At 38.7% G+C, this 26,364-nt stretch overlaps 2 protein-coding genes across 7 annotated transcripts in view; both read right to left on the bottom strand.

The window, feature by feature from the left end:
* The window catches only part of abca1a (ATP-binding cassette, sub-family A (ABC1), member 1A), a 34,632-nt gene extending 28,154 nt beyond the window's left edge, over window positions 1–6,478 (bottom strand). For 2 of the 4 annotated variants that reach the window (XM_043251051.1, XM_043251076.1), the window contains exons 1-5: window positions 6,281–6,477; window positions 4,372–4,477; window positions 3,638–3,731; window positions 2,773–2,914; window positions 2,564–2,682 (exon numbers count right to left, since the gene is read on the bottom strand). In XM_043251051.1, coding sequence (XP_043106986.1) covers window positions 2,564–2,682; window positions 2,773–2,914; window positions 3,638–3,731; window positions 4,372–4,437 — 421 coding nt within the window. In that variant the 5' untranslated portion in view covers window positions 4,438–4,477; window positions 6,281–6,477. Of the gene's footprint in view, window positions 1–2,563; window positions 2,683–2,772; window positions 2,915–3,637; window positions 3,732–4,371; window positions 4,478–6,280 lie in introns of all 4 variants that reach the window. The other 2 variants (XM_043251068.1, XM_043251059.1) reach the window with 2 other exon arrangements.
* A 7,181-nt stretch (window positions 6,479–13,659) lies between these two features.
* LOC122353169 (neuromedin-K receptor-like) lies at window positions 13,660–24,937 on the bottom strand. Of its 3 annotated transcripts, XM_043251110.1 has the most exons (5): window positions 24,430–24,937; window positions 21,258–21,446; window positions 20,675–20,825; window positions 16,327–16,523; window positions 13,660–15,317 (listed from the first exon to the last, which is right to left on the bottom strand). In XM_043251110.1, the coding sequence occupies exons 1-5, from the start codon at window positions 24,795–24,797 to the stop codon at window positions 15,044–15,046; spliced, it is 1,179 nt and encodes a 392-aa protein (XP_043107045.1). In that variant the 5' UTR covers window positions 24,798–24,937; the 3' UTR covers window positions 13,660–15,043. The 3 variants fall into 3 exon arrangements, with proteins under 3 accessions (XP_043107045.1, XP_043107054.1, XP_043107063.1); XM_043251119.1 differs by lacking the exon at window positions 13,660–15,317 and having other exon boundaries at window positions 16,323–16,523; XM_043251128.1 differs by lacking the exons at window positions 13,660–15,317; window positions 16,327–16,523 and adding an exon at window positions 16,846–17,043.
* Between the last annotated feature and the right edge of the window lie 1,427 nt (window positions 24,938–26,364).

The following is a 26,364-nucleotide window of genomic DNA, read 5'->3' as shown; positions in this document are numbered from 1 at the left end:
ATATAACGTACTTCTATACTAATACTAATTATACCGTGTTTATACTTAAGTAGATAGCATCATGTCAGAATAATGCTGAATAAGACTCTTTTTAACCGAATTCATGACATAAAGGAGTGATTCACAGTTACAATATGAATAATATTATTTTTAACAAAGGGTGTCGTTCAGAACATTGCGAGAAGCATGACTTTACTGCAAATACCAACTCAGTGATAAAGCCAGTGAGGTAATGCAGCTGAACTATTGCATTCGGTTACCGCTGAAGTCATGAGAGAATTGTTCATTTAGCCCTCAATTTTGAGTTCATCGCGCGCGACGTCCACGATAAAGGACGGAGGAACAACAAAAGCCAGAAAGCAACTACAACAGAGTTCCTCACGGAGCTCATTGTGAGAACATTCCAGAAGAGTCATCGGCGCGAACTGGTTTGAGTCGGTCTCTTTCCTCCGGGGTGACTACAGGTCATTCCCCAGCCGCTTCTCCGAAAACCACTAGCGAGCGCTTTTCAGGGCGTTTTCGGGAAATGAGCTATACGGGATTTCAGAGGGAGCGAATACGGAAGACGTTTGCACAACAATTCCATAAAACATCCTTCTTAAAAGAACGCATGTGCAACATTTAACAAAAGGTTCCAGTGAATGTTGAAAATTCTACATGGAACCATAGTCGCCAATAAAAAGAGTATATTGCTATAAAATAAAAACCCATTTGAGTCACGTCTGAGAAGCAGTTTTGAAACTCTTGTGAAACTCGCCGAGGCACACGCACAGGATTACTAATATTTGTCCTCGGAAGACAAATCTGGCAAATCTTGCAGATCAGAGTCAGATCAAATCTCCATTGAATGCATTATTCTTGTAGAAGAAGCAATTAGGATATCAAAGAAACATCATTTGCTATATACCCTTAGAGGTTCACTTTTTTTGCAGCAATGCAAAACGAGAACCGTTTTTTAATCAATTTTGAATTTATTATTAGTGTGAAGAACATCTTATATAATCTAAAAAAAAACCTTTCCTACACTATAATGGGTCTTTTGTGGAATGGAAAGTTCACGCTGATGTTAAATGTTATTAATGGAAGCAAAGTTTAGGCAAAGTTTCGTGATGCAAGCTCAAAAAGCAGATGGGATACGTTGTCGTACCTTCTTCGAACCTATTACTGTGGCATGAAATGATCATGTTTATCTATTGTGACTCTTGAGGCTTTCTAAACCACGGCAGACAAAGCCTCAAGCCCCAGGTGCAAACAGCATCTCCTCGGGGGACATTAATTAAATGCCGTCAACTGTAAGTAAATGCAACTCCCACAAGCCTCTCTCAACAACAGCTCCCAAGAGTTGCCTGTCTACGTAAAGGTCACAAAATGGTCCATTTATAAGCCACTGTATTGTGAACGTTTTCGCAAGTATCGCTTCTAGAAGTCGTCTAATAACGAGCGAAAAAGGATCTAAAGACCAGAATGCAATGCAGGCTTTTGCAGGGATGTAATGCAACCGCCTGTCAGCTGCATAGCAATGCATTTAAAAGATCCCAGCCATTGGTCCGTGTAATGCTATATAACGTTCAGAACGTTCCCTATTTGACGTTCAACACTGAATCTCGAATGAGGAACCATACCTAATCTGACCGTGGGACAGGAAACAGACAAATCCCCCTGCTGTTTCCATTTCATTGGGTACACTGATGGTCGTTGGGAATTAAGGTGTGGGGACTCACTACTTAACCTAATTGCACACTGAACCAGCAAGTTATCCTGACGAGAGAGCAAACGGCGCTGTAAAGCAGTAGAGTGACTTCAGTAGAAGCTGAAACTTAACTCAAACCAAGAGAAGATCTTATGACCTTTTAATGCATATTACTCACAAGAGACTGACGAAAACATTAATCTCAACAAAAGTGAAGTAAACCCCGTTGGTTCTGGTTCCATGTATCGATTCAGGTGTGCTAATGAGACCATGAACGATTCTTTCAGTTCTTTCAGCACAACACGGTAAAAGTGATAACCGTTAAGTAACATAAAATTAACATAAAATTAACATAAAATTAATTAAAGGTTTCAGGTTAATACGATTTTTAAAGTAACTACATTTAGTCAGCAAGGATGTAAGACTTTCATCACTTTCCAAATATATATATATATATATATATATATATATATATATATATATATATATTTATTTATTTTTTTTTTTTTTTTTTTTTTCATACTGATGTTGTGCCTTTGAACTTAATGTTCAAAAAAAAAAAAAACGCTTTTCGGTATTTAATGTTGATAATAGCATCATTTCTGAAGAATCATGTGACGCTAAAGACCGAAGTAATGATGCTGAAAACGAACACTACATAACGAGAATAAACAACATTTTGCAGTGTATTCAGGTCTTTAACTTTCTAATAATATTTCACATTTAACAGTATTTTTAACTAAGTAAATGATTGACCTAAAAGTCTTCACTGCGAAACGTTTGAGCTACAATGCATGTCAGATGTTTATAGGTTTATACCACAAAAATGAAACGTGAATGTTATGAATGTTTGTTTTTTTAAGGTTGACATACCTTCGGTGTTTCTCTGCAGTTTCCTCAGCGCCCGAACAAGTCCTTTGAAGCCTTCGAAGCTCTTGTCGTGTTGGCTGTAGAGGAGAATTTTCTTGGCATCGGTGAACAGTCGGGAGATGCTGCAAAAGGCGGCAATGACACATAGGTGACGCAAACTTCATTATATATTGTGTATAGTCTAATGCCGACCCAAAACCTGTAATACTTACATGGAGTCATTGAAGTTGCCCACCACTCCGGGGGTCTCTCCAGGGGTGGGGTAACGAAAGCAGGGGTTGTTGGCATTGCAGATGATGCCCTGCACCCAGGGTAAAGTCCCTGCAGAGGGCATGGCCTTGTTGGGAAAGTGGCCTAGAAAAGAAATCAGATCTGTGACATTAAATCTTCAACAAGAAATGCAACCACAGTTCTGCAGTCTAATGCATTCGATGCAATTAAACGAAGTTTATTAAATCTGGAGAATAATTAGGCAAAGGTCATGCTGAATTATCTTTTGCAGACACAATTCCTAGAAACGCATCCCCGCAGAAATTCTTTCCCTTAAATAGATTCAGTTTTTTCATCTACTGTAATATTGATTTATTTTTCTTATTTTGCCTGGTCCTCGTTTTCTGATTTGGAACTAACTAAAAAATAGTTAACATTTAGTTATGTCAGTTAAAACACAGGAGCGGACGCGCTGTAAGATAACTGGGTTTCAGGGATCTTGTGATATGTAAAATTTCACGTGATTCTTGGAGCTGTTTTGCCGTCCTTGACCTCCCCCGGGGACCGTGCGATTTCCAAAGAGGAGCAAATATTGACGTTGAATGAAGTAAGACGCGGTGACACGCGAAGATAAACAACATGCATTCGGGATCATTTCAGTGTGAACCTTTTGCAAAAGCAGGTTTATAAAATAGGCCTTTCGAAAAATGCGATCAAACCATAAACAACGGCTTTTTTTATTCATCTAATTCATTCAGATTAATATTGACCTCTTGGGCGAGAAAGACACTGAGTTCAAGTCTCACACAATGCGTTGGCATTCATTCTGTGCTTGTGTTTTGGGGAAAGCCATCACGGGCCACTCACATTCGTGTTGCTCGTATGGAGGATAGTGGAGTCTGACAGATATCAAGATGAAAAAGATGAAGAGTGGCCATACGATCTCGATCAGCAGCTGAATCTGGGGGGAAAAAAAGACACAACGGTGCGATATTGACTCATCTGTTCATCACCCTGAATTGTTTTTGTTCCTCCCTTATGAACTTTCTGCGGCACAGCATATCTGCTATTCACATATCCTGAATAAACTATACTAGAAGTCCAGAAAATCCAGTTTATCATGACGGTTGATGTCTTTGCTCAACCTCCTGTTCGTGCGCTCGATGCCAAGTGCTTGCATGCTATAACCGCCGTTTAATAAGCTTTCATTCACATTTATTTGAGCGAAGGCTGATGAGAAGAGCACTGTATTTATTCAGCTATCCTTTGACATAAAGTACGATGAGCACAAGAAATGAAATAATAAGGTAATAAATAACAGCCACTTCAACCTATTAAAAATCACTTAATAAAACACGCTGAATGAATAGTTCGTCTTTTTATTTATGCATTTATTCATTGTTAGATGCGGGGGTTGGTCATTTGTACAACGCGGTGTCTGTTGGTGACCCCCAGAACCTCACAGATGTCACCAAACAAATAAAAAAAGGAGCCCGGGGACTCCATGTGGCATTCGTTTTTGCTACCTATTAAACTTTTTCAATTTATAGCGCTATTTTTGATTGCTGTATAACTGGTCGCGCAGTGGGGTATGAACTTACAGTCTGTCTCCGGCGGTAAGTGAAGTTCTTCCACAACAGCAAACCCAACTGAGTGGAGACAGCCATCTTTCCACGGATCCGAACCGTCCGTGCCTCCTCTCTGCAGCTAGCAAGACAACAAGAAGCAAAGGAAAAAGGTCAAGCTAGCGATGCCAAGCTCTTTTTGAACAAATCGGCCGGTCGGTCAAACAAGCGGTAAAGTATCACATGCCACGTTTATAATACACAGTGATGCAATGAAGTAAACAAGACATTTGGATGAGTAAACACACAGCAGATTGCGAGGGTTTCCCATCAGCATTTCGGCCGATTTCCCTCTTTATAATCAAAGCAAAGGCGGAAAACGAAGTAGTGCGCGTAAGTATGACTGCAGAGGGATTCTGGATAGAAAACTGATTCATCCACAATCACCTCCGAGGTCAGCAAGGTAAGCTAATGCTTTAAAACACAATGTTTCGCCACTGATATGGTGTCTTCGAGCCATTCGTCTTATCTCGTATAGGAGACTACAAGGAGTGAGTGGAAACAGTGCACCGTGTCAGCATGTGGGCTGGTACGTTGCATAATGAACTGAATCATAAAATATAATGTCCTGCTGGTGTTTTGATTAAATTGTCTGGTGATGCACTCTCAAATTAATTTGAAGGGCTGTCGCTCTTAACCAAACGTACGAGTCGCTGCTCCATCAGTGGGAGTCACATGCATTTTTTCTGCATTAATGGCGTTTTGCAAAATGCATTGATTTAATTAACGCTTACAATGCACCAAAACATCCAGAAAGCCTTTTCATTGCCATGCTGCGTTTAAAAAATGCGAATATAAAAACACTCGGTGGGTGTTTTTTGAACTGTAATATATTTATAATAATATATAGAGTCTCGGTACGAAAACCTGCATCGTTCATCAGCAGCCAACGTGCCCTGCTTCTGTCCTTTTTTAAACAGTTCGTGCAGATACGGCACTCTGCTATGAAATCATATTTTTGTGCTTTTGTTTTTCATACGCAACATCACAAAGAGCGCCCCTAGCGGACGCCTTCGGTTTTTCTTATTTTCCGTCTTGTTTACCATTTCCCCTCATCGCCTCGCGTACTGCTCCACTCCATCGCTTCTTGCACATATACATGTGTTATATTGCACTCAAAGCGCGAAAAACAAACCTGTCCGTCACTTAAAGCGCGAGACGTGATGTAAGAAGAGACCCCCCACATGCATTTGTTTACTGTACACAATCTCTGCCACGAATTAATCTAAGGAACAAAACACATAATGACACCGATTCGTACACCGAACCACACACCCAAGCGTTTCTTTTAACCGTCAGACTCGCTCACAATCGCGATATTTTAAAGATGCAAAAGAGTTCGGTGCGCTTTTCATTGTTCCGCAGAGGAGAGGTTACTCCCGGTCATTCCGCGCAGACTCGGTTACGAACAGATGCCGGAGAGACAGTCTTCTTTGTTCGTCTTTTTTTAAGTTGTCATTTTCATTAGAGCAATGACGAAAACAGCGGTCAATAAAACGCAACTTTTCAACACCCGCCGCGAAGCGTTAAAACAAACAAATAAAAACGCATCAAGTGTTTTCGATGAAACGCGCGAAGTTTCCGATTAAAGAGCCGTCGGGTTGAAAATGCGCGCTTGCTGTACGGCGAGACGTGACAGTTTCAGCAAAACGAGATTACTTCATAGCAAGCTTCCCGAGCATCGCGACTCGCCAACTGTTTACGATACGAAAAGAAAAGACACAAACGCGTCGCTCGCGTGATTTCTGGGAAAACGACAAAACGGCGTGTTGACGTGATGACAGAATTGGTGGGTTTTTGTGCAAAACGCTATTAAAATTAAAATTAGACTTGGCACGGAGCTCGCTGCTCAAAATAAAGAGAGAAGAAACTCGACGTTACTCACCGTTATTCCGCGCTCCGAAATTATTATTCCTTTATATCATATAAACTGTAAATCCTGTTGAGGAGAGAGAAAAACAGCTGTTCTGACTCTCTCAAAGAGATATTGTAGCGGTGGTGCTTTGTGCTCTTATGGACGGACCTTTTTCCTCTCCTCCAAGCTTTTATAGCGATGCGCGAGGTTACTGTCGGTCAAACGCGCTGCTGTTTGTCTTCAGCCTCCTTATATGGAAAGCACGTGCGGACCCAAAACAGCTCTTAAAAGGGCAACGCTAATTTATTCAAAAATCTGTTATTTTACCTTACTTTGTGAGTCTTACGTTACATGCGATGTTAGTTTATACTACAGATATTATGCATTCGATATAAATTATATAACCTGACAGATATCACTAAATGAAAAAGGGGTGCGCAGTACCTGGATGGCACAAGGTTTCCTGCTTCATAGTTGCTAAATAGGCCACATTTTTTTTCGTGGTGATTTTTTTAGACATGCTTAGATGTTAAAAATGTTGAACCGAGCGTACAATTTTCTGAAAATTTTGAATTTCAATATAAATTTCTATCTTAATGAAATATCCATGCCAAGCAACTAACTTAAGTGAAAAAAAAAAAAAAAAAAAAAAAAAAATATATATATATATATATATATATATATATATATATATATATATATATATATATATATATATATATATATATATATATATATATCTATTTTGCCTTACTATATATAATATAATTTTACCTTACTATATATATATAGGTTGAGAAATGAAGGCAGGTTGTAAACTGACTTTGAGGGAAGATACTGAGCAAGATATATAGCTCTAGCTTTGAAATGTTATTGATAAAGTGCCCTAGAAATCCAAATCACTCCAAATATAAAACACACGGGTGACAAAAGTATGCATTTTATAACACAGTTTCTGTTTTTACTAAAAAAAGTCATGTTCGGTTTGTCCATTCTTAAACTTAGACACAGGTAACGCATTCTGTTTACTTATTCCCTGGGCGCTCTGCATCGCTGCTCTGGAGAAATGTGAAAAGTCATGCATTAAAGAACTGCGCTCGTGTGGCTGACACACATTCTCTTCTTTGCCTTTCAGACTTCACGATAAACTTCACCCATAAAGTATATCTGAGGTGCTAATAACTAATTAACATTTCTTTTTCCTGCCAATATTTCTTGCGATATGATAAAGGAAGTACAAATATTGCATCTAGGTTGTTTTTTTTTGTAATTATTATTTAAAGCCACAAAAAAGTTAATGCATTAACTTAAGTTATAAGTTTATTGCCAAATGTACTTTTAAAACGGTGTTAAATATACGCCATGTTCATCAAAGTCCTTGTGAACGTTATGAATCACCAACTGATTACATTTCTGCGCATTTAATATATAATATATAATAATATATTCCCATATGGAGGAAAAATATAAAAGGTATAGGTATAGAAGATATATTTCATATGATGTACGTATGTAAAATACGTTTTTGGACATACTGTATATTGTTAACATACATGGTAGCTACAAAACCATATCAAATCATCACATAGATATTATTAACATATAACTTGTTTATGTGAGTTTTATATATTTTATACACATATCTACTGAATGTATATAATGTGACAATTGCATATTGCCTCATATCACTCTAATATGCCATGCATTACGCTTCCATATGAATTAGTTTACATACACACTATTGATAATTGCTAAATATTTTCACGACTTTCATATTCACAAAGCAGAAAGCGGCTTGTCTGTGTCTAACCACACAGCGACTCTTGACTCGAAGGCAACATTGTGCCTTTTGTGTTTTTGGTCATATGATCAGCACTTTCATCCTGTTTTTCAGCTCTTTGTGTCCTGCTGCCCTCCTGCCCCAGTATCCTCTGCCGGTTTTGTGGAGTTTGGCCTCAGGGGCGACGCTGTACCGATGACACAGAGAACGAGGCAGAGATAAACAAAGCATCCGAGCATGACACGTGAAAACCAAAGGAAACCACAGTAGGGTCTTGAGCGCTGACGGGGAAGTTTAACATTCAGACTGTGGTAAACACCGTTTTTGAGGCTTAAAGGAGCAGTTCATCACAAAAAAATGTATATTTGTTATCATTTAGGTGTTATAGAGAAAAGCCTGATCTGATATGGCACGATGCCGCCAAACATGGCTGCCTTTGGCGCTCATCACAGCCTTGTTACTGTTGAGTCACTCGTGAGTTGATATGTAACGAGAAGATGCACTGTTCCCGCTACGGTTGGTTTATTTGGCACCGACGCACATAACCGCGCGGCCTGCGGAAGGCGTTGCCCTTTTAAGAGCACGCGCCTCGCTTCCGACGAGTCTTATATTGCACAGCAGCAAAACGTTGCCATCGCATGCGAACGCGTCCGCTGCATTAAACCATATGCATAAAAACCGTAAAAAAAAACAACAACAACAAAAAAACGTTTTTATTTATTGTGGCATAACTAAAAGCCTGTGCGCGTTTGTTATGGCACCCGAGAAGCACGTGGGGTCCGTAAACACGCTGTTGTGACACGCTCGGAATAATCTCCGTTAAAAAGCCGGGACGGTTTTCAGTAAAAAAATGCTTTAACATTACAGAGTTATGAAATATTTTGCCTGGGGAAGCAGATATCAACTTATTTTCAGGCTCCTCTCGGCAGCTGAGCACAAAGGCTCGTTTTGTCCGAGAGTAACCCCGCGAGGGGAGGAGGGGAGGGGGGGCTGGTTAAATATAGTATACTTGTACACTCGGTCATCACAACATCTCGCTTTTGAATGAACATATGCGCGCGCGATGCATTTTCTTCGACGTTTCCTCGCCTATTCGCTGTTGCGCGACGGCCTGTTGAACTCTCCCCGCGTGTTAAAGCAACGCGCGTCTGTCAAGTTAGTCAAGTGCATTAAATGCATTAAACGCTCGCGCGGCGACATTATCGATGTAGGGACGCGCGGAAAGGGAAGAGCGACTTCCAGAGCGCTGCAGTGCCGCAATGACCGACAGTAACCTCGCGTCGGAGCGCGCGCGCGCGGCAGAAACTGGGGGAAAGGGCGCGTGACGTCACCCGCCACGAACCTTCTCGACTGCGGCGTTTAAGTGATCGTTAGCCGCGAGGAAGCGATGCTCGTACGGCTATACGTTCACCAAACACAAGCAACTAGCTCCTGGTGCGCTTCTGTGCTGAAATCAGGCCAGGAGACCCGGCTACCTGGAGGAAGAGCGCTCATTGGCCAGCTGCAGGTGATGCGGAACATATTACAGCATCAGGATAGAAGAGCAGACAAAACAACGCTGAAGTTCCATTCACAACATTTGTTTTTATTGTTTTATTTCAATTCTATTTATAAAATTCCATTCAGAACATTTGCTTCTTTTTTTTGTATTTCAATTCCATTTATAAAATTCCATTCAGAACATTTGCTTCTTATTTTTTTTATTTCAGTTCCATTCAGAACATATACTTTTTATTGTTTTATTTCAGTTCCATTTATGAAATTCCATTCAGAACATTTGCTTTTTATTGTTTTATATCAGTTCCATTTATAAAATTCCATTCAGAACATTTGCTTTTTATTGTTTTATATCAGTTCCATTTATAAAATTCCATTCCATTCAGAACATATGCTTTTTATTGTTTTATTTCAATTCCATTTATGAAATTCCATTCAGAACATATGCTTCTTATTGTTTTATTTCAATTCCATTCAGAACATTTGCTTCTTATTTTTTTTATTTCAGTTCCATTTATAAAATTCCATTCAGAACATTTGCTTTTATTGTCTTATTTTAATTCCATTTTTAAAATGAGGTTTTCGTCAGGCTGTAGTGTGTGGCATTTCTGTTCCAGCTGCTCACAGGAAGGAGTTCATGGTAATATTGTTCCAGAGAAATATTCTCATAGTTTCAGCTGAGCTCTCTGATTCTGTGTAACAACATTGATCAGAACTGTCACATACATAGCAATAATACGTAAGTGCACTTATTCTACTTATTGTTTAGGTTAGTTTACTTTTTAGGTCAGTTTGCTATTTTATACCACTACAGATGTGAATTACTAGTATGCAACATTCTTTTTTTAAAATAATAAACACCGTTTGATAAGTCTTAAGCAATCTGGAGGTCATTATTTTGCAAACCTTCCCTTTTTGGCCCATAACGCCACATTCCCCATTCCCTCTCAAATCTGCATTTCAGTCATATCTGAGACGATAACAGAGTGGCTTTAAAGCGGTGGCTAAACTAACAGAAGTCAAGTCTGACAGCTTCTGCCCGGCATGTGTGCTCTCTGAAGACCTAGCAGCTGCTATCAGACAGAGAGGGACATTCATAGAGAAGACAGCTGTCACGAACACCCCGCTTACGACACATGCGGTTGCCCTTCTCTGCCTCTTTCCAACCTCATCAGCGTGGGTTTTGAGGCCGGAGGGCTGGTGCAGGGCCCCTCGTCAGGGCCCAAAAAGTGCTGAGCGCGCGCAAACACCAACTGCAGCCTTTCCTGCATTCCAACTTATTGTTTAGAGAGAGATACGGTGCGGCTTATTAGCAGGAGTCAGCACTAGTTTTGATTTATGACTAAGAATATCATGGCGTACGTTAAAAATGGTCCAGTCATGCGATTCTACCTCAAGTACGCACGCGAGCAGGAACGTCCAAGCGTGCTTTTAAAATAGGGAACTTTCTCTTATCCAAACACAACGCAATAGCCCCAAAGCTCTGTTACTGATTTCACGGGTTCTTTATGTGTTTATTGGGAAAACGCACACTAACAAAACCTCGGGTGACGGATAGTTCGGCGTATGGCCGGCCAAATTTTGTCACGTGGCGTTTGCGGTTCGTACAGCTCCACGCAATGCGTTTGAGGGGAAATCTACGCGTAAGTGTCGCTTCACGTGAACCTCCTCAACCGAGCATTGCTCAATCCGGACAAACATCGCTGAACATACATTACTGCTTGAAACCTTTGATTCCCTCGTGTGCATGTTTTTGTGATGCCGCAAAGTTCACCATCTGAAGCCAAACACGTTGAGATACTGACATTCATGATTTTAGCTGGATGTAGGTTTCATGTATATATACTGTATATATGATGAACTATTCCTTTAATAATGATCTAACTTTTAGCCATTTTGAAGAACTATGAGAAAACATAATACAATAAAAGTATTACGTATAATCGAATCAGCTTTAAAAGCCTCAGTAGGACCACGTTTGGCAGCAGCTGCGTGTTCCTCGCTCAAGTCTCTATCAGCGTTGCACATCTTGACACTGGAATTTTTCGCCCGCTTCATTCCAGCGTTGCTCAAGCTCAGTCGGACCAAACGGGAACTCGACGTGGACCGTAACTTTCACGTCCTTCCGCAGACGCTCAGTTGGATCGCAGCCTGGACTTCGAAGGGGTCGCTGCAGGACATCGCTCTTTTAAGCCCAAAGGCTTTTCTCCGGTCGAAGAGCCGAATAATACCCATCTTCACCCCCCGGTCCCGGAGCTCACGCTGACCGAAGCGTATTTTCTTTTCAGTACGTCTTGTACTCAAACACGTCCTTCTTTCCTCAGAGAACAATTCCAGAAGCGTGATGCTCTCCGCTCTTTTGCATGACGGTGTTTCTGCGGTCATGCTCTTTATTAGATTACGCTCACAGAACTGAGGCTCAAAAGTCGTTTTGGACTTATCTGTTCATAAAACTCCAGCTGAGATGTAATGTGAGTTCTCACAAAGGCTTTTTGCTGTACAAGCCATTGTTTTTGTCGACCGTATCATGATTGTGGGCCTCCTGGGGCTTAACTTCATCGCATTTTTCTTAGAAACAATAATGATATAATCATCTCTCAAATGCACTGTTGGTGATTAAAAGACAATATGACGAGCTCATCTTTGCACAGATATCGAGACGGTGACATTAAAAATTCAAGCTTTTTTCCCCACATAAATCATTCCATTTTTTTATTAAAAAATGTTTTATTATTTTTTATTATAGCTGAACACTCATGCCAGGGTTTTAATAATTGAATGAATAAATACTGACGAAAGAATGTATTATTAAATGAATAATAATAGCTATTATATTTGCTTACTCACTTAATCCTGTCTCATGTCATTGTTATACTATTAAACTAATTAATAATAATATTAACAAAGATTGCTGATATTATTATTAATATGATACTGGCATTAAAGAGCTGATAAACTAGAAAATAAATACAATCAATAAATATTGCTGTTGCTACTGATGATAACGATAGCGATGCTCATTAGACTAATTATTAAATATATTAAATGACACGGAGATAATTAGCATGTTAGAGTCTTGCAATGTGAAAGGTTTTTCGTACAAAGACAGAATGCGGTAAAAGGGCCTCGGATATTGTTATAAATCCTTTATAAAGTGACTTTTCACGAAAGGCCCCCGGGATCACATGATCGTACCTGCAAGTATTAATCCAGTTCAGATGAAGAGGGAGCTGTTGACTCATCAGAGCTATTTACTGACCTTGCAGAGACCTTGAAGGTTAGTGAGAGGAGACCAAAATAACACATAAATCGATGTGTGAGCAGACACCGGAGTTGCGGCGCGCTATATGCGAGCTGTGTTTGGATGGGTCACACGGTACATGTGCACACGTGACAGACTGAACCCAGCATCCCCCTCGGACACCCGAATTTGGTATCTTCCCATTTATCCAAACAACCCAGCAAATCTTCAATGAAGGCAGCAGGGTTCTCGCAAAACGAACATCCTTTGCACTTACTTGTTTATTCAAAGACTGTGTTAGTGGTTCCATAGCTTTGATGCATGTAGAAAAATTTATATTTTTTATCATTTTTCCAGTTTTTTTCTTTCTTCCAGGTCAGACGTCAATAGCAGGGCAGTGGTTCATTCAACAGGGAATAGGAAGGGAGATTTAAAGAAGATATTCCGAGCAAGGGACGTACCGGCCGTAAACAGGAAGTCATGTGAAACATGCCTTTTGTTTTTTTGCTAAAAAAGAGATATGAGAATGTGTTTTGCAATCGCACAGTCTGACATTAATCGCGAGCCTAAACAGGCTATGAACAATTGTCTTCTTCCTTCACATGAGGAAATGAACATATCCTTCAAAATACAACGCACACAATATCTTTGCTTGATTGAAGCGGTTGTTTTTAACCTTCAAAATAGCTTTCGCCGCCAGCACGGAACTAAAAACACGGACAATTGCGCCATCTAGTGTTTCCAGCGACAGAAAACACCATGCCGTGCCAAAAACCGCACCAGCATCATTTGTTAAGCTCGTTCAGCGTGGACCATCAATTATAAAAAATAAAAATCATTAACTTCTAGTGTATTTTATTTAAACTTAATAAACTCATGTCGGGTGAAGTTGGCGTTAAAGCACCAAAATAACTAAAATGTTTCGTACAAAGCATGTTTTTGTCTTTCTCGACGTTCACTTTAATGTTCATGCTCAACATCAGAACAGTTTGGCAATGCCAGCCTGATTCGTTTTTAACAGATATCTTTAAATCAGAGCAGGCTTTGATGCATTTAGACGTAAAAAGCGTTTTACCACAAAGACTGGAGTTAAGGTAGGTTAGATAGGTGATAATAAAAAGTTAACTTTGCTTATTATGCACGATACAAACCATAAGCGCATTATCAGCGATGTTATCAATTACAGTACATCATAAATACAGCACATACTGTAATATACCAAACATCAACAAGACACAAAAATAAAAACTGTGTAGTCTTTTATATACATTCATTTGATCCTATTTACGATGGTTGATGTTTGAATGGTTTTCCTCTTCTAAAAAAAAACAACAGAAGCCCAATAGTAACCATCACAGAAATTACAATTAAAATACCACCAACTTTTTTCCAGTAAAACCATTACAAAAGTACTTATACTTTATATTCGATGACTCAAAATTTACATTAAATTAAAATTTCAGTCAGTTAATCTCCCTTATAAAAGACCGAACTAAAATACGCTTTCATGCAGAAGGAGAAGTGCCGGCAATGTTAAAGCCGCAGTAACTTTTTTTGTGTGTTTTTACACAATTTACAAAATGTATATAAGTACACCGTGAATCCATTTTCCAAACCGTGATTTTGGCTTGTCCTGAATCACCGCACAACACCTTTAATACGTGTTTATATTGGGCCTATTTAGACGGGTTCGGGTAGGTAACGCTGCGTGATTCGCCATAGACTTACATAGAGAGAAGTAGTTCCGGCTACAGTGTTCTTCCGCGCAGTTCTGTTTATTAAGCGCTAAAGCGGTAAAAGTTATGCGGCGAAAAGTTACTGCGGCGCGTTAAATGAGTACAAAAAGCACATGTGCACAGACATAAAAATAAACAGATGTACAGGACATACTCTACAGTCCAGTTCTACTGAATTGAACGAATCACAAGCACGCCCTTAAGCATCATCTGAAAGACACATTTGTGTTTCATAGATCATGCAACGTGATGAGGTGATGAATCTGTAGCGTAGCACACTATCTGCTCATGTCCATTGCATAATACGTATGTTGTGTTGTGTTTTGAAAAAGAAGGTAGTATGCAGTGCTAGGCAGCATGCATCGAGTAGTACGCTAGTCATTCACAGTTCTCCACTTGGAGGCAGTGCTACTTCATCATGCAGCAGGATTGAGTGCGTTTAGTGTCAGTGCACGCTCTGAAATGTACAGTGTGTCATTTACAGGACGCCCGAGGACGCGTTCACGTTGTTTTCCGTCCGTAACGGAGCACACAGCCCTTCAGCTGAGCTGCTCGGACGCGAACGTGGGCTCCCGGTGAAGACAGAGCTTGGTGGCCGCCGCGGCGCTCTCGTCTCTGACCTCCGCCTGACACCGCAGGGACCTGCTGCGGCGGGGGTCGTCGCCGTGGACGCTGGTGTCGATGCGGGACAGGGTGCACATGCTGCTCTGGTTGCGAGGGTGGAGACGGGTGGGACGGAGCTCAAGTTCGTCGTAGCTGGACACCTGGATGAAGGGACACCACCTGAAGGCCCGTTTGAAACCGGCCCTGAATCTGGACGTTTTGGAGAAAACTAGTTCATATCCAAACGCAATGAACAGCATCAATACAATCGAGAGGTTCTCAATAGTAACTTCAATAATAAAGTAGGATAAAAGATCTGCATTTGAATTAATTAGAAGGTATAAAATTAATAACTGCCAGCCCTAAAGAGAGTAAATAGCTTTGGTAAGTAAACAAGTTACTGCAAGATTATATAGTTTAAAAAGAACTTAAAATTGGTCTAAGATTGGTATATATATATATATATATATAATTCATAAAATAGGTGTTTAAAATGATTAAATACATTATTAAATATATAATATGAATATTTAGTTTGACAATATACATATTACATATATATAGATATTTAATATTACTAAATTAAATAAGATATACAAATAAATATTAAATATATAAGATAAAAGATTACATATTTTGTTAAATGCAGCATTAATTATTTTACTGTAACGTATTTAATTATTTAATTGCATTATTACTATTGTTATAATTGTTGTTTTAATTATGAACAAACTGCATAAAAATGCAAGACTACATAGTTTAAGATTCATTTTTTTATATAAAAAAGTATAGCATTCAAAACAGTATTTTAAATGTTCTCTTCAAAATAATATATTTCTATTATATAAGATCATATATTAACAATGACATGCTGTTATTTTATATTAAAATATTAAATAGACTATTACTAATAAACAATTTATTCAAAAGTAGCTGATTATAATTTATTATAATTGACTTTAATTTAAAATGTTTCGTTTGGATGAGTTTTTTCCTTGTTAAACTAGCTTTTGAGTTGACCGATAAGTTTATTACAAACTGCAAAACCACAGTATAAAAAATAATAAAAATTTTAAATTAAAAAAACAGTATAAACTATTTTTAAAAAATTCATAATGTTTCTTTTTTGCATTATTTATTTATTATTTTATTATTTTTATTAAAACACGTATTTTATTTGGCATACAAGATATGCATATTAGTATGAGTGTTTAATTACCTGCCATTTAGACAGCAGTAAATGATGGGGTTGTACATGGTGGAGCTCATGGCCAACCACAACACAGACAGATAGACCTGCTGGATGGACTTCCACTTGTTCAGATGCTTGTTTACGCCCGTCACGATGAAGTAGACGTGATAGGGCAACCAGCAGAGGGCAAAGGTCACCACCACCACGATCATCATCTTCACCACCTGAGGAGAGCGCCAGAGATCATTCATTCAGAGTCGCAACACGAAGCATATGCCAAAAAAACGGCTTCTTGTGTTCTGGAAGAAAACAGCATCAGGGAAAGACACGGCTCAGCTCGCAGTCTGTGTGAAGTCTCCATCTGCCGACTCAAAGCCATCTGCTGCCGGCGAAAACTTAAAGCTGAAACTGATAATGAATGACGAGGAGAAACGTGTCGGTGGTGATTTGGCACCACGCTGAAAGCTTTTGCGCGGTCGTCAGGCGCGTGAGTCAACCTCACTTTTATTATGAAAGAGCACCGGAGGAAATTGCGGTGTGCCGGAAAAAAACACATAATTGCATATTTCATATGTAAATGGCACCAAAGGACAATACTGTGTTTTGATTTGTTGTTAGTGGCATCAGGTGGAGAGGACGGAGCAGACCGTTCAGGGGTCATTTGTTCTCGTTACATTGAACAGCCTCACATCAAACACCGTCAGACTTCTGACTAGCAGCATCTGGCCCGCCTTTCAGTGCATTCTAGAAAGAAAAAGGCACAAAGCGCTCACTAATTAGACAGCAAGAGACTATTTCAGGATTTTTAGAACCAAATACGAGGTGTATAAAATTTTGCATAGTGAAAATCTGCTGTCTGCATATACTACTGCATTGGAAAATATTAATTACGTAAAATATCGTGAGTTTAAAATGCAGCTTATTCCTGTGATCAAAGCTGAATTTTCAGCACCACCACTCCAGTCCTCGGTCTCGCATGATCCTTCAGAAATCAGCCTAAGATGATGATTTAATGCTCCAGAAACGTTTGTTATCAATGTTGAAAACACTTGTGATGCGAGCACGTTCATGGAAACCATAATACATTTATTCCAGGATCTCAAGAAATCTTTTTTTTCTTTTGATAGATAGTTTTCATGTATCCTTGCTAAATCAAAGTATTTAAAAATAAATACATAAATAAATAAAATGATCGTACTGATCCCAAACTGCTGTGGTAGTGGTGCGTATTGTATTATATATTAATATATCTGCAAATTTTCCATTTTAAAGGTTGAGTAATTTTGTTGTTTTTGTCATATTTCTGTATAGATAGAGAAAAAATTATTTATTACATTTAATAGCTTTATATATATATATATATATATATATATATATATATATATATATATGTATATGTGTGTGTGTGTGTGTGTGTGTGTTAAAAATGTTTAAAAGTGATCTTGTGGTGGGTGAAATGAAAGAATTATATATATATATATATATATATATATATATATATATATATATATATATATATATAGAAGAGAAAGTTTGACGCAAAGCGTGACACATTTACAATCACGATAAATGCGGTTTTTATGAAAATCTAATGTAATGCCTTTTGCTGAACATCATGAATGGTGTTGTAACAGTCAGTCACGCGCCGAGCGGAAAACTAGCTGTACCTTCTTGACAGCCAGGTCGTGTTCACCCTGCCCTCCTGAAGACAATGTACTTTCACTCTGATTGAAGACCCTTCGTACGCTTCAAATGCAAACCTTAACTAAACCCGCGTCAAACTGGCACAAAAGGGCAGGCTCTGTGACGCTTCGGCTCATCGTATCCACCGCCAGGGTTACGTCACGCCTAACCTTTCTGAGCTTTGTGTAACTGTCAATCAGCAATTATTCACAAGGCTCCAGCTTCATTATACTACGGCGGGTCTCTTCGGGGTACAAGACTTTTTTACAGACCAGGTGCGAACGAAAGTGTTCAGTGATTGATGACGGACGGCATTTCTTTGTCTTTTCCAACAGGTCCGTGTCAAATTATGCGCAGAGTAATGAGACCGCTTGAGATGCTGTTAGTGGCTTTTCGAAGGATGTACTAAAGGATGCTGAGAGAATGGAAGATGGTTGTACGGCGTTTTCAGAAGCGATGGATTAATGGCCGGAAAATGTTTGGCATTAACAACAGAGGTGGCAGTTTATAAAGTGTTTGGTTTTCAAAAACAATGGAGATAGATATAAAGTTTAGGGAAACGCTCAACCAATAGTATGTAAAAAAAAAAAAAGGAAAAGAAATGTAACTTTCAAGCAAGGATGCATTAAATCTGCAAAAATTACAGCACACGTTCATAATGTCAATGTCAAAATAAATGCTATATAAACTGTTTTAGTATATAAAGTATATAAAATCATTCATCTGTGCACATTTTTATATTTTTATTACATTTTAATTACTTTTCAATGTTCTCAGAATATTTTAAAAATAGTTATTATATATATATATATAATATTTGCAATTGTATACATTGAATACAATTATATTTTAGATATTAACTAAATATATGTAATATATAAACAACTGATTTTCCTTAAATATATACATGCATGTGTCTGTATTTATATACAGTATACAAGATAAATATATACACAATATATACACAAATATTAAATAAACAAATCTTTTATTTTATATGCAATTAATCACGCTTAATCATTTAACAAAACTAAAAAGAAAACATCTAAAGGTAAACAAAAAGCCCCTTTAGTGATCTACAAATAATGTTTGTCGTGCAAATGAGTTAACACCAATTTAAAAGCCCGGAAAACGTTTTAATTAGTATAATTTTTGGCAGTGTGCTATTTCCTTTCAGTTTTATGGAGCAGGTTTTTTGAAAAGAGTTCACACACCTCACAATTGAAAGGCTTTCTGTCACCTTTCTAGCCAATCGGCAGACTCTTAAAGCGGGCTTTGGGACGCGAGTTAGCAAGTGCTCTAATCCAGCGTAAGCCTACGGTTATATTCGAAACCATTCCATAATCTCTGCATCAAAAAACAAAAGTGCTGGATTACACAGAGCGATCGCAGTCATTCATATGAACCACTTTGCCACAATATGAGATGAATTGTCCTAGATTCATCCCTGAGAGGAACCTATCACTGTCCCACATGAAACGGCGCAGCTCACAAAAAAAAGCTCAGGGCTGACCTGCCAGATAAACCAGACATGACCTTAATCTGTGGAAAAATATCAAATAGATATAGCAACGCAATGAGATTCCCTCAGGACAGGTAACAGTAAATACATAGATTATTTTATGATTTACAAATGCAAGGGCTCATTTATGAAGTCTCCTCGTTCTGATTCCTACTGAGGACAGAGATCACATGACCGAGACGTCAGTCAAATAAAAGGATAAATACTTTCCACGAACATTTTCGTAGTTTTAAAGTTATGAAACATTATTTGGGGATGCTCTCTGAACGTTTAAAACATCCGTTTTTTCCATGTTTATGTGAACATCAGGAAAAGCATTGAGGGAGTGTTGCACTTTATCATTTTGAAAAATTGCATGTTTTGGTTCGTGTAGCGACACACAACCAGTCCAAAGAAAATGTTTTAGACAAAAAGGTCCCTTGAATGACGTATAAGTAAAGCTTTAAACGAATGTTTTAAGAACGGTATCAAAGACAGATAACTTTAAACAAATGTTCTATAAACTTTTTTACAAGAACATAACTTGCCAGAATGTTGTAAAACTGTCTTTAAAAGACTCTGTCCATGCTATGATAGTCTATGCAGTCAGCAGTATGCTGTATATTATTTGCATTTTGAATTAGCGTTTAATTTCCAGTTTTCATTTTATACCGTAAACCCACTTAAACCTAAGTTCAGTTACTGCTTAAAATAAATTTGGTCATTTCAACTTCAATTATTACTGACTTTAAAAAATTACATTAAACTTGGCTCATTTTTAAAGTGCAGTTTCATTAAACTACGCTCTAAAATACAGTTTTGCAATGCGATATCTAAAATAACTCTATTTTTTGCTTATTTTACTTTCATTTCAGTTTAACTTTGAATAATTTGATTACTTCCGGAAGCTATTTTCAATAAGTTTTTTTCTCGTTTACTTTTTAATTTCAGCTCCATTTCAGTTAACTAGTACAGCTTTTATATTTCTTTAGTTGTTATAGCTTTAGTTATTACTTCATGGGGTCCGGTTAGTGTTGTTTTGGACGAGACGCATTCTTCGAAACATCTTGCGCTGTCAAAAATCACGTTGATGAACTTCCCAGCCACAGATTTGATCATCAACCGCGTCGACGTCGTTCCAACCCTTTTAACTAAAACTCGTGATGTAAATACGTTATTACGCCCTCTCACCTTCCTCTTGGCTCGCAGCTGTCCGACGTAATTGTCTGACGAATCTCCAGGAATCTCTCCTCCCCAAAGTGTGACTCCGACGATAGTGTAGGTGATGCCCATGACCACTAGGGGCAGCATGTACACCAGCACGGTTACTATGATATGATACCTGCACAGGTGAGAGGACAGGAAGCCACTGTAAATAAACAAGTGGTTTTTATGCACCACACCAAATGATAAACCCAAGCAGGCCTATCCAATAAATTTGGATTGTGCCGTTTACACTTCTTACACACCACGTGGCCACTGTTAAATAGGTAATGTGTTTGTTTTTAATGTGTGTGCCTCACTGGCAGACGGCACTGAGCGTGAAGATAGCAGGCAATGTAAAGCCTGAAAGAGCATCACCGATGTTTGAGCAGTGGAAGCAAAGCCTGAGAAGCGCAATTACGATCAAGCATTAGAAAAAAAACGATCAGGCGGTGTGAAATCATCAGAGGAAATCTTGCCGTCTTGCTTACTGCACACGCATCTGGCTCCTAACACAGAGTCCTGAGTAAAATCCACCTCATTAGTGACCGATTTTCGTCGGGTCTCTTACATGAACGAATCCTCAGAAGGTCTCGGCCAGGCGACGTAGCAGACGGTTCGGCGAGGCATAGTTCTCGTGGTGGAATAGAAACACAGCGGGAAAGCCAGAATCACCGCCAGAGCCCAAATACAGACAATCACCACTTTGGTAGCGGTAGCTGACAGACGGGGCTTCAGGGGGTGAATTATAGCCATGTACCTGCATTCAAAACACAGGCTTAATTACATCTTTTAGCATTTACAAAGCTCTTAGAAATGGAACTCACCGAGGCGGGGTGGACTTCTACAGCTGTGAAGGGAAACTGAAATAGATGTCATTTTTCTTTCGTTTGAAATAAATAGCCACAATGACATTTCTATGTCTTTACAAAAGAGGAAAAAGTACCACTCAATCTGGCGATTGCACTCAGTCAGTATGATCGAAGGGAGTAATCTAAACTAACCTAGTTGATTTAAAAACACCCCAGAAATTAAAGACGTGAGATTGCAGAGAGCTTTAATTAAATCAGGTAGTTCTTTTAGAAACGGGTCCCAGTGTTTGTGTTAGAAAAATATCCAAATTTAATTGAGTCTAATGAGAACCAGTCCTTCGGCCCGATCTTTGTACATTTTACATATTTTACAAGCTGGCTGATTCATACAAAGGGTGTACGACCTCGCTCATGCAACTTTTTGCTAAATCACACGTGCTTTATGAGTTGGAAATTCTGGGTTCAGACAAATCAGACAAAATCAAACGAGTGAGGTTGTATGAATCTGTATGAACGAAGCCACCTTTAAATACATTGGTCGTGAGATACAGCAGCTTTGGAAAGGAAAACTAGTTTTGGCTTATGCCTCCTATTATTTTCTTTAGAAATACTTATTTGGTACAACTAATTTCTTACTGGCGTTACATTTTGCTCTATGTCCTCTGCTGGAAATATTTTGGGTGAACTATCCCTTTAAGAAAAACACACACATAAACATATTTTCTGTACTTCACTGACAGTCTAATAAAAGAAATTGTAATGTTGTGTACATGAGATATATATATATATAATTGCAATGTTAATTACTGTTAAAGTGCGTTTTTACAGTCTGTAATGTAATTAAACCAGAACTGAACAACTCAACTGATACGCTTTCAGCGAGTGTGAGATGTTAAATGAAGAGGAGTTTAATTAATGCAAAGAAAAAAAAGACAAAGTCACAAAGAAACTGTAGCCTATTAGTTCAAAACAAGGTTTGTTACCAAACATAACTAATGGCATTTTTCGTCACTTATTAGACATTTATTCAAACTTCAACTAGAAATTAAAAAGATAACACATAATAAGCCTCCTTTGTGTTCATTGACTTCATTTTAATAACATTTAGAGTTAATTAGAACATTCTCAGTAATTAAGCGCACTTCCACTCTAAGTGAATCTATTGAACATATAATGAAATATGCATAAATTAAACACAAAGGTCTGAAGGTGGCGTTTCAAATAATTATAGTTAATTATGTGTCATGTTTATGCACGATGACATCTTCATGGGTAATTCGTGTTAGAAAAAAAAAGGATTTACTTTGAAACAATTATGGCGGTTTTTACAAACAATCACAAATTGAATTAAACGCGCCATTTTAAGCAGAAAGACACATTTCAGGGCCAAGTTTTATTTAAATTTGAAAGCTGCATCATGTTTGCTCTCTCAGTTCAAACTCACAAAATATGCACAATTAATTTCTGAACACAAGCCTGTCTGAAGTCGATCCTATCGAAACGGGAACAAATATATGGACATACAAGTATATTGAGGCAGCATATGGATAAACACTCGTGCATGGCGAAAGATTACGCAGAGTTAAGATGAAGCGTTGTTCTCTGGCTCCCACACGGCCACAGACTGAGCTCGTAAGCTTTTAATAAGAGAAAAGCCCCCCTATGCTCTGGATCATGCAGATTGGTATCACGGATCTCATCTCATTAGATGCATTCATGACTAACTGGATCGTATGAATAGCGCCTGCGTAATTCTGAAAACGATCAGGTTATAGCTCAATGAGAGTGGATAAATCCTGCTGCCGTACATCTATGAGATGTTTTGATCCTAGAAAATGCGGCAGTCTGCGCTCTGCGTGTCCCAAGTTCATGGGCAGGAAATGAAGTTTCCTCAGTTAAATGACAGAGGGGTCAAACGGAAGACGTTCAATTTATGAGCTCCCCGAGGAGATTATAGACGGATACGCAAGGGCAAGAAAGAAGCCTGCGCCGGTGGCCCTTGAAGCCCGTTCCTCTCCATGCGCTCCACTTTTTCATCATTGAATCAACAGGATTCTCGCACCTTCTGAGCGATGAATTCCCATGACTTTTCTTTAACGATGACTTGATTCAGATTCCCGTAAAAACGCTCAAAAATAGCAGGGTGAAACGGGGCCGGCAAGGTTGGGCTGTCAGGGTTTTTCAGATTCAAGATCCAATTGCCTTTGACTTGTAAATGATACCATTGGACTTGTGGGCAGAGCAAATCATTTTACAGAGATGATAATTGGTTTACAAGGCTTTTACACTCACACGCAGCTACCAAACATCTAAAAGGAAAAGTAATATGAATTAAATGTTTATTTCTATTACAGAAGATGCACAAAAACCTAAGGACAGCAGATCTGATCAACTATGTAGGCCGCTTTATAACTTCCGAAGACATTTTCAAGCCTTGAAATGTGTATCGACTCTTTAACAAAACGTTTTTAACTCATTTATTGTAAAAATGTAATTTCTAGTTTTCAGGCAGTTCTTTTTGCTCATACTTTAACATTAAATTCTCATTTTAGTGTTTCTATATTATGCATTTTTATAGATTTTTTGAAGACGAATTAGAGCCTGATGATGATATTTCGAGGTAATTAAGGGATTCCAGAGAACGCTTATGCAAACACATGGAATTCACACGATTCCACATGGAATTCATTTAAACGATTTATAGTGTTCTATTTGTTCTAGATGAATTTGGGCATCGCAATAAGTATTTATTGCTGCCTGATCATTTCTAAATACATTTTTGTGCTTTTTTAAAAACAGATCAGCCTATTTTTATTATATAGCCACTTTCGCAGGTGGGAACTCTGACTCAATAGCTCTCCTATCCTAGTTTTGTGTTAGTGTAGGCTACTGCACGATCAAAATGTTACGATCAATCAGAAACAGCCTCACCTGTCGACTGCAATCGCAGTCATGGAGTAAATGCTGGCAAACACGGCGGTCACCGGAAAGAAGTTGTGGAACTTGCAGTAAACCTCTCCAAAGTACCACTCTCCGTGCGTGGCGTAAATGAAGTTGACGAGCGTGTTGAACGCGGCCATCGAGGCGTCGGAGAACGCCAGGTTGAGCAAGAAATAGTTGGTTACCGTGCGCATCCGTTTATGGGCCAAAATGATCCAAATAACGATGAGGTTTCCGAACACGGCGACCGCCAGCACGGAGCTGTACGCCACCGACCAAATCGCGACGCGCCACGGCGGCTGCACGAACTGGTTTGTGAAATTACGCGTTACGTTTGAGCCGCTCTGAGGACCAGCCATGATAAGCTCACTGCGATATCCTCGTTTAACAGCTAGGACGTGAACTGAGACGTATATTTATGCTTCTGTGGCGTCAAGTACAGATCTGGCACGTCCTCGTGCGCGTCCTCCTGCGCTCCATCCAAAGTGTCCAAAATAGCGGTGACGCGCAGTCGTGCCTCATATGACAGACGTCTGGAGATGCTGCTGATCCTGCCACACGTTGATGCTCGAACGAATAGAGAAACGTGCGAATGTGAGATAGTTTTAGTAAATTTGCAGTGGAGGAACGCTTTATAGTTTCAGCTTACCAAAACAACTTAAGTGTGATGCGACTTCTCAGCCAGGCATTTCATTTCACTTCAGCATCGAATTGATACAAAATGCGAATAATGTGCATTCAGTGCAATTTAGTTAAAACTAGTTTTTTTTTTTTTTTTTTTAAATGAAATCAGTGAATGTATTTGTTCGATTTAGGGGTAGGCTACATTAAGCAGTTAAAGGCACAGTTGTCGCAAAAAGAAACATTCTGTTGCTAACCAAACAGTTGACGGTAATCACTGAATTCAATATTTTTCTCCATTTTATGGAAGTCATCGGCTGTTGGCTGTCTTTTTTTGTGCTCAGAAGTAGAAAGAAATCTCATAAAAGTTTGTAATCGCTTGAGATTTAGTTAACGAAGACAGCTAATTTATTTTTGTGTGAACTGTTCCTTTAAGGTCCACGAGCAATCAGCTTCATCTAGAACCCATGGAAAATTATTTTAAAAGTAACATCTACAATATAATGATATCGTGCAAGTACAGTCACCACATTTTTGTTGCTGTAAAACAGTTAGTAGCTGTATTTTTGTGCAAAATGAGTCACAGTTTGGATTATTGAATTCATAATTCCACATGAAACTGTGGCTATTTGAACCTCTTTCTGTCATGTAGACGTGAACCTTTTTTGTATATTAGTACGAAACAAGAATTGCAAGTTACCGTAAATATTGCCAGCGTTGTTGATCGCCACACAAAAAGTTTATTTCACTTGTTTTAAAGCAGCTTTTAAAGCAAATAATTATTTTAATGTGAACGGGCCAAACGTTATTACACAATGTGATTAGAAATAAGATGTTTAAGGGGGCTGGGCCTCAGGAGCACGTCCTTCTCATTACAGTATATTTGCATATGCTAAATAGGCCTATTATGTAATTACAAAATATGTCTTACACCGCTAAAGCATTCATTGAACAAATTATGACATTTAAAATGTTATTAAGCAAACGTTACATTTGTACAGATAATGATTTAACGGCATGGGTAATGGCTGATTTATAGTCCTTTGAGGTTTATTTTAATCTGACTGAAAGGATGCAGGCAATGGTGACTCGCTGGTATAAACTGTAATTGGCAATAGAGTTGCTTTGTAACGCCTCACTACATTAATTCACAGTCTTTGAAGTCAATCTTAAAACGGCAAGGCAGTGAAGTGGCAGTAGTCTGGAACTATTTTAAAAGCCTTGACTTGCGGTCTCTGTTACTTCTTCTCAAATGAGCAATATTCACCGTCCGAGAACGAGTTGTCACAACATACCATACCGTTT

The sequence above is a fragment of the Puntigrus tetrazona genome, chromosome 1 (assembly GCF_018831695.1).
Source record: "Puntigrus tetrazona isolate hp1 chromosome 1, ASM1883169v1, whole genome shotgun sequence".
Taxonomy (NCBI): domain Eukaryota; kingdom Metazoa; phylum Chordata; class Actinopteri; order Cypriniformes; family Cyprinidae; genus Puntigrus; species Puntigrus tetrazona.
Note: the sequence above shows the minus strand (reverse complement) of the source record. Positions and strands in the feature narration are given on the sequence as shown.